General features: G+C 25.1%; 1 protein-coding gene across 1 annotated transcript; it reads right to left on the reverse strand.

Annotated features, from left to right (window-relative positions):
• Positions 1–4,509: 4,509 nt before the first annotated feature.
• LOC110644394 (low-temperature-induced cysteine proteinase) lies at positions 4,510–8,373 on the reverse strand. Its single transcript, XM_021797133.2, has 5 exons — positions 7,796–8,373; positions 6,041–6,273; positions 5,805–5,942; positions 5,173–5,694; positions 4,510–5,048 (listed from the first exon to the last, which is right to left on the reverse strand). The coding sequence occupies exons 1-5, from the start codon at positions 8,280–8,282 to the stop codon at positions 4,902–4,904; spliced, it is 1,527 nt and encodes a 508-aa protein (XP_021652825.2). The 5' UTR covers positions 8,283–8,373; the 3' UTR covers positions 4,510–4,901.
• Between the last annotated feature and the right edge of the window lie 1,149 nt (positions 8,374–9,522).

Genomic DNA, 9,522 nt, shown 5'->3' on the forward strand with positions numbered 1-9,522 from the left:
GTGGAGCAGAAATTTTGTCTTAATTGTTATGTAATAGGAAAGGCATGTGAAAAGCTGAAAACGCCTGTCGTTTTGTTTCCAGCAATTTCTTCATGTTAATTTCCCTTAAATTAATTGTGGGAAGTAACAATTTTAATTCCTTTTACAAAAATGGCTGCAACTTTTTAAGGGAAATTTACAATTGGATCCGTCAATTTTTTTTATATTATATTTTAATCTTTAAATTTTATAAAATTAATTATTTAGTGCTTAAATTTTACACCATATTATATTTTAGTATCTAAATTTTTAAAAATTAATTATTTAGTCACTATATTTTACACTATATCCACTTTTAATCCTTGTAATTTTAATATATAGAATAGTTTAATCTTTTTGTCAATGAATTAAATTATTATAAATATTAACATTACAAAGCTAAATTATTTTATACATTAAAATTAAAAAACTAAATAATTCACTTCTCAAAATCCAGGAACGAAAGCGTAATATAATATAAAATTTGGGGATGAAATAATTAATTTTTTAGAAATTCAGAAATTAAAATGTAATATAGGATAAAATCTAGGGATCAAATTGTAAATTTCTCATTTTTTATTGATAAAAATTATCAAATTAATGTGAATTTTAAACTATTTATAAAAATAATATATACTTAAGAAAACTCTATTGAGAAAGAAGTTTTCTTAACATATTCAATTAATAACTTTTTGTCAGAAAGTAAAATTATATGCTTTTAAAAACGCCACTTAAGCACGTAGCCATATATTTTTTAAAATATCACTCTAGTCATATTATATTTTAAATTTAATATATTTAAATATAAATTTAATATTATTATTTAAATATAAAATTTATTAGCTAATTGAATATAAAGTTTAAATTAAAAAATTATTTTGTTAACAAAACAAAACCTAAAAACTTAATTGTTTTAGATTGAAAATGAAATTAATAATATTTTGATTATTTTTACTATAATTAACGATAAATTAGACAAAAATTAAACAAATAAATCAATCTATCAACAGAATAAAAAGTGATAAATTAGCTTATTTTATTTTTAAAATATAGAGATTAACTTATTAATTTTATCAATTTTTGCTGATTATATTGGAGTTTATCCTAAAAAATCTAAAATGCATTAAAAATAAAATAAATTTTTTAATTTTTCTATTAGGTTGAGTCCTTGTGATATTATAATTTTTTCAGTTTTTACTTATTTTAGTTTAAATAATTTTAGAATTGGAAAAATCATTTTATTTAAATAATTTTATAATATATATTTATTGTACACTCATTAAGAGAAAATCATTAAATAAAATTAAAAGAAAGAACAAAAAGAGAATAATAATTATATATATTTAAGTAATTTTATCTTTTATTTTACGCATTTTTAAAATTTTTACTATAAGTGATATTTTCAAAAGCATATAACTATATACTTTTTGAAATATCATCATAAATGGTAATTTTTAAAAATATATGGTTATGTACTTTTAAAAATATCATTAAAAATGACAGTTTTAAAAGTAAGTGTTTATACTTTTTAATAAAAAATTATTGATTTGATCAATCAAGAAAACCTTTTTTTAATGACATTTTTTAAGTAAATATTATTTTTATAAATAGTTCGAAATTTATATTAAATTTATAAATAATTTTGATTTTTATATTTTTTTAATAATTAATCCAAGATTGTCTGTGCAGAATTATTGTAAATTTCCCATTTTTATAAATCAAGAGAAATGTGTTGATCCAATGGTTAAGAATTATTGCAGATATTAATTTCATGAAAATTTCAGTTTTGAGAGTGTTTTGGCTGGGCTTCAAATCGCTTTCTCTTTTTCCTTTAATTATTAAATTTAATTGAAATCGAAATAATCATAATAATAAATGTCTATTTTTATAACTCAATGTCACAATTAAAATAAAAATGGACTAAAATTCTAATAAATATTAATTATTTAAAAATAAAATAAAAAATTTATATTCTATATATATATATATTTTACTTATTAGTCAATTTTAAAAGAAAATAAAATTTTAAGAAGATTTTATTTAAATTTAAAAAAACTTTGCAGCCTATAAAAAATTAGAATTTTGCATCTCTATTTTTGATAAATTAATAACTTTCAAAAAAAATTAAATAATTTTTTTATTTAAATTATCACTATCAACCATTTAAAAAAAAAAAAACTTACTAATATTAACAAATATCTAATTATCCCTAAGCAAACAATTTTTTAAAATAATCTCTTTAGAAAAATTTTTAAAAAAACATTAAATCAATAAAAATTTAAATATTTAAATAAATATCCATAATTATCAATCATAATTTGAACTTAAAATGATTCGTATTAATAAAAACTCCACTTTTGAGAGATTATAATTTGCATATTTTTTAAAAATAATAAATAAATCAGAAATTTTTTTTAATTTATTTGGATGGATGCATTTCAAGTTTTAGTTAAATAAAATTGCTTTTTTAAAAAATATATATTTTAATTTTTTTTTATAAATTATTTATTAAATTGATTGTGACCCTAATAAATTAAGTGGTAGAAATACATAATAATGGAGCCCATTTCAATTTATTCATGTTGTAGGATATAATTTAAGCAATCGGGAATGGGGACCTCTGAAATTGAAGTTTCCTCATTTATCATTTATTAAATAAATTATTTTTAAATTAAAAATTATTAAAAGAATATTACCTCTAATTATTATTATAACTTAATAATGTTTTTTAATATATATCAAATGAATACTATGGCATCTAATTTTATTTCAAATAAATGGTATTTACTTTTTTTTTAATAAGGGCATTTTTTGCTTAATTGAAAATAAAGGATTATGATATCAAATAATATAATTAGATTTAGATTTAAAGGATAATATATACGGTGAATTCGAGTCAAGATTAGATTTTATATATTGGGTATCCGTTACTCAATTTTATTTATATAAATATTTAATTAAATATAAAAAATATATATTTTATAATAATATTTATAAATTTTTATAAATTTTATTTTATATAATATGAAATTTAAATATTTTGTAATTATTGTATTTTTTCTTTTTATATAATTAGTTTTAATTTTAAATTTTATAATTTTAAAAATTATTCTAATTTCATTGAATTAAAATTTGTTATTATATTATCACATTTCTTTTATAATTCTGATTGAATTTAAAATTTAAAATTTCATAATTAAAATTTATTAATAAATTACTCATATTTTTATACATGAATTCATTTATTCATATCAATTCAATTGAATTTAATTAATTAAAATTATATAAGTTAAAATTATAAAGAATCCAACGTGAACATTTCTAACGGCTGAACTTTGGAAGCCCTACACCTAGGTAGGGTAATTTTACAGTAACAGAACATGCATTGTTCCTGTGAAAATTTCGGAAGGACCCTCCACTCCAAGAAAATTCGTGATCTAGTACAAATCCTGTCTCTTGATGATGTGACCAAATGATCATCAAAGGCAATCAACTAATAATGATGTAGCAATTAGCAATTGCGAGGGGGGAAATTTGAAAGCCTCACTCTCTTTGTTTGGGCCCATATATTATTAGGGCTTCCCCTCACATGTTCTTAATTCGATTTTGGGCATTTTTTGTTGGATAATAACATTGATAATGGGCTTATATGGTGCTTATTGTCCAAGGAGATCATTAATTTTTTATTTAATCAATTGGAATTTTTTTTTTTTTTCAGAAGAGATGAGAAATACACGGCTATTGAGTTTAGTGATAGAAATGAATCACTATCAAAATCATGACAATTTTAATAAAATTCTTATTTTTATATAAAGTCAATATACACATATTTTCACAAGATATGTAGGACGCCGAAGTCACACACACTGCCCTCGTACGACATACTTTTTGCTTTTTTTGTTTTTTGTCGAGATAAGAAACACACACTGAGGTTGCATTAAATACTTGTTTAGTCTTATGATTTAGAGTTTGTATAATATTATCAATTATTGAGAAAAATATATATATTTTAAATATATTAATTAGAGGATATTAAAAAATAATTTAAAGCTTCGTTTGTTTTACGAAAATATATTTTCTATATTTTCTGGTGTTTCAGGATATTCAGAAAAATTGATTAACGAAAAATATTTTTCAGGTCAAAGGAAAATTAAGTCTTTTTTTTGAGAAAAATGATTTTTATTTTTTAAAAGAGAAAGTCATTTTCTATTTTGTTGACTTTAAAAATTTTATTAAAATATTAACATGCTTATAAATATATGAAATAAATAAACATTATTAATTTAATATTACAACCAAATAACAAAAAATATTTTCATTCATAGAAAATATTTTCCATATACAAGTCTTTTTCCGTGAAATAAACAGGGCTTAAATTTGATAAATTTTTATTATTAAAATATTAAAATAATAAAATATTTTTTTAAACAAATTTTTTCAACAATATCTAACACATTCCTTTTATACATATAAAATGATTGCATCAGAAAATTATTTAAAATTTAAGACTATCCCTTATTTTAAACCCATATAGTGAATTATATTACAAGGCCTTGATAACAATAGTAAATATGGCTCAAAAAATGCTGCAAGCCACGGAACACTCTTCATAACACTCTTAATGGAAAAAATAAATTAAAATAAAATAAAATAAAATAAAATATTTGTCTCCAGAAGACCATCCAAATTCAACACCTACCCAAATTTCCCCTTTTATTAGTCTCTTCTTTTCCTGCGTTTGCCTGCTACAGACATTTTAAATGCCAATCAACCACATGTTTGTAGCAGGAATCAGGATGACTGAATGCCTGCCTGGGCGACAAATAAAATAACAAAGACTTGCAATCACACGACCTTCAAATTCTTAAGGGATCACAATTTCTTTAGCGAATCGCAGCGAAAGGGTTCCTCTTCCACTGGAGAGGTTGATTTGTTCTCTCTTGTTTTCTTTCATCTAGCTTGCTCCAGGGGAACTTGTGCTTAGCCATATGTCGCTTCTTTGCAGCCACTCCCAGGTAATCTCCTTGGCTCTGCGACACAAATAATGAAAAAGAAGGGTTATCCATGAAAATTTTGAACTAATGGCTTGTAATTTATGCTACACTGGCAATTCTTGAATCTTGATTAATGTCAGAGACGACTATGAATTTTTACCTGGAGGCAGAGCCCTTCATCAACATCACAAATGGGGTAATCACTGGGGCAACAATATTCGGTGCCAGTGCAGCAAACAGCATTCTCGTAAGGACAGCAACCATAGACCAGGCAGAAATCACAGAATTCAAAAATGCAACAGCATGTCTCATCACTTGGACAATAAGAAAAGTCCCCACATTCACTTGGTGAAGGAGAGGGAGGTGGAGGAGGCGGCGGCGGTGGTGATGGTGGTGGTGGAGGTGATGGTGGTGGAGGGGGTGATGGTGGTGAAGGAGGACTAGTTGGAGATGGAGCAGAGGATTCTTTAGTTGGATAAGAGGCCATTGCATTGACAGCACAAACACCATATGCTAGATCAGTGTTCCTTCTTAGATAGAAATAACCGTCCATACCCCAATCTGTACCCCATGAATTCTTCACAATCCAATAATCTTCATCATCTTCGGAGCCATAACCAACGATAAGAACAGCATGATCTATGTCGTCAGGATTATCAGAGCAGCTACCATCATAGATCCCCTGACCACATCAAATCATTTCATTTTATTAAACCTTACAGCTAAGTTAAAGCTTGTTGTTCCTGTAAATATCTGTTCAACGATGCATACAAAATGAAAACAGAGACTTACGCTTGTATAAAGTTGAAAATCGATTGCAGAACCATCCATACCCACACTAATAGGTTGATGAGCAGTAGCACACAAGAGAGCACTGTCTGATTCAGCTACGTCTTCGTACCCATCAATGGATACAATTTTTTTCTCCTCCTAATAAAAAAAAAAAAAACACCATAAGTGATCAGATACAGAAGAGATAATCAAAATAACTTTGGTTGGGTTCTGGTACAGATAGGAAGCTAATTAACCTTGGTGGTGTTGCAGGTGCCATCTACACCAGTGTAAGGATAATCAGCTTCTGTATCAATTCCACCATTGTCAATAACCCACTCAAAAGCATAGTCCATATAGCCTCCATCACATCCATCATTGGTTGAATCACAATCGACAAGTTCTTGTTCTGAAAGGCTAATGAGGTCTCCAGTGACCAGGGCATTTACTCCTTCTATTGCGCCAGTTGTAGAGAATGACCAACAACTTCCTGTCAACATTAACCAACCAAAAACACAACAGAGAACATGAACAAAAAATGCAATGAAATCAAATAAAACATTAAAATGCAAATTAACTTGACTTGTCTCTGAAAAAAAAAATACAATTACTTATACTTTTCCTGTGCCTCAACAAAATCTTTCGATTTTTCCATTGGTGCTATGTAAAATGCATCTGACTTTAGCAATTTTCTATTTATAGTCTCATAGCTGAAATATTTTAAATGTTTTTAAGTAAAAATTTATTGATACATCATAATTTTCTTTTGTTATTGTAATATATATATATATATATCAAAAAACTATACTATACTCTAAATATAATAGTAAATTAATCACTGTTATAATAAAAAAGTGAAAAATTATCTGATATTGTGTATCACATTTATTATCATTTTATCCATTAAAGTTTCATTAAATTAAAAAAAAAAAATTATAACCTCTTGTCCATTTTTTCATCTATTTTTCTCTTTTTTAAATAAAATATTAAAAATAATTTTAACATCACTTAATCAAAAGTATTGATTTAAATATCAATTTTTTATTTTATTATGTTATTTGATTTTTAATTAATTTAATTATAATTAAAGTTTAAATTTAAAGCTTCACATTTTTAGTAATTATTTTATTACTGCTAAAAAAGTATTTGATTTGGTCACTTATTTTTAATATTTGATTTAAAATATACTTTTTTAACTTATAAGTTAATTTAATTTCAAAACAAAAATTTATGATGCAATAAAATTTACTTTTAAATATTTTATGTATTTAGTTAATACATATTTAAAAATAATTTAATCTGCCAAAATGAAAAAAAGAATATATAATATTTTAAGTAGTTAAGAATTTATTAAAATAAGAGTAGTGTAGATATTTTTAAAAATGACTAAGATAATATAGTTTTTTATTTAATTAAATAATACTTTTAAAATAAGTAGGTGATCAAACTTAATTATAAATAAAAAAAAAATATAAGTAAATCAATATTTAGTTTGATTTATAAGTTAAAAAATTATTTTAAATAAATAATAAGAAGTACTTTATTTATGACTTATTTTTTATTTTAAAAATACTCTTTAATCAAATGAAATACTATATTATCTTAATAATTTTTAAAAATATCAATACTGTCTTCATTTTAACAACAACCACATTTAATTACATATCTTTTTTTTGTGAATTACTTTTAAATACCTCTTAACTAAATATTTAAAAGTTTAACCAAATTATTAACTATATATTTTAAAATTAATTTACAAGTTAAAAATACATTTTAATTCAAAAGTTAAAAAAGTAAGCACTTATACCTTTATATATATATATATAATTTTAACAGAATTTTCTCTAGCTTAAGTCCTTCTAATGTGATACAAGACCATATATTAATAAAATTATTTATGTTTATAGATTCGGCAGAGGGAAATTCAATCCAAGAAATAATAAAATAATTAAAAATGCATCTCCCATTCTGTTAAAGGAAAAAAAAAAAGAGAATGAAATAAAGCAACTTACCACAGTCTCCTTGGTCCTTAACAGCAGTAACAACTCCCTTCTTCCTCCAATCCAAGCTCGAAGGCACATCATCGCAGGTCTGCAAATTTCTCTGCCACCTATTAGTCTTCAGATTGCTATTTTTACGGATGGGTTTTTTCACTTTCGACAAATATCGTTGCCTAAACTCCACATTGCTCATATCAGCAAACTTGTTCAACCCAACTGTATGCCCTGAATGCGACTCTCTCTTTGCATTCTTTTCGATCACATACTTCAAGTTCCTACGAAAATTTTCGAACCTCTTTTCTGTCTCCTCTGCATGCCTGTAAACCTTTCTGTACTTCTGTTTCCATTGTTGAAAGAGCTCGATTACACGTTCCTCTGAAAGCAGCTCATGAAGGTCATTACCAACAATGGAGTACTCACTAGGGAGGCTAAAAGAGAGGCATATTAGTGGAGCTACAAGCAAGAAAAAGAAAAGCAATTGGGATTTTTGGAAACCCATTTCTTTCTGAAACTGGGTTACCTCTGGTCAATGATGCTTTCTGATCTGTCCGAGTGGTAATGTATATAAGATGGAAACTTGTAGTCTCGCCCAGCCTACCAGTCAGCCAACTGTGCTTCCATTTCTTATTTCAGCCCTTCAAATTAATTTAAAAAAAAAAAAAGAAAAGGTAAAATTATAAATTAAAATATATAAGTTATGTTACCAAATTTAAATTTCGTGGGTGTTTGTTTGGTGGTCTGCTATTCAGAGTTTGACTAGCGAGTACGTAGAGTTAACACTTGTAAGAGACATCCTAACAGTCAAATCTTATAACTGAAGCTAGCTTAGACTATTTTGTTTTGAACGGCAATACATACGCTATCAAGTTGTGCATCATCAAGTACACACTTAATTGAATTTATATAAAATTATATTATTGTATATTTTAAATTTTTATTTATAACATCAAATTCAAATATTTCAAGTATTTTATTTAGTCGAATTGATTCTATAAACACTAAAAATAGTATTCGAAAATGAGTAATTAATAATCGAGTAACGGGCAACGGATCATAGCCCAAATCCAAGCTACTACGTGTAGCTTGAACATTCGCTTCCATGCTGCTCAGTTAAGAGTTACTCATACAAGTATATTCCTCGATACTTAAATCGCCTTGAAAATATAAATTTCGAGATAATCACTGCAATTACAGTTCTATATTCATAGAGTTCTCAAAGAAAGTGGACTCTCAATACTCTCAATCAATTACAAACTCGTAATTCTAACAGGAATCTATATCAAAACTTATATAAAGGTCATTTACTATGTAAGCGAATATCTAATTAATTCTATTTATTTACAGTCTAATTCCATTATACATTTAGAGAGGTGGTTAACTAACTTGCAAATCTAATAATCAAATTCATCATTCTATACACAAAACAGGAGAATAACATCACGAATTTAAATTTTAAAAAATTCGTTTAGCTCAATTAACTCTGCTGTATATTTAGCATAATTTATTTATAATGTTATATTTTTTTAAATTTATGAAATGGATTTTGTTTAAATCAATTCCAATAAATTAAAATAAAATTTTTGTTTACAATTATTGTAGCGTGGGAGATTATGTACCTGCTCCCAAGTTAAAATAAAATTTGAGCAAATGGAAAGAGAATATTATTATATAAAATACGAATGCATATAATATAAATTTGGTCAAAAGCTCAAACAATCTACCAGTCTTCTTGCTTTGCA

This window comes from Hevea brasiliensis, chromosome 11, assembly GCF_030052815.1.
Source record: "Hevea brasiliensis isolate MT/VB/25A 57/8 chromosome 11, ASM3005281v1, whole genome shotgun sequence".
Taxonomy (NCBI): Eukaryota; Viridiplantae; Streptophyta; class Magnoliopsida; order Malpighiales; family Euphorbiaceae; genus Hevea; species Hevea brasiliensis.

Bases quoted from the DNA above. Each gene is read 5' to 3' on its own strand.
- LOC110644394 (XM_021797133.2), bottom strand. From the start codon at position 8,282: ATGGGTTTCCAAAAATCCCAATTGCTTTTCTTTTTCTTGCTTGTAGCT. The intron at 5,943-6,040 runs GTTAATTAGCTT...TTTTTTTATTAG, and splicing joins GCACCTGCAACACCACCAAG to GAGGAGAAAAAAATTGTATC. The intron at 5,695-5,804 runs GTAAGTCTCTGT...TGATGTGGTCAG, and splicing joins ATTTTCAACTTTATACAAGC to GGGATCTATGATGGTAGCTG.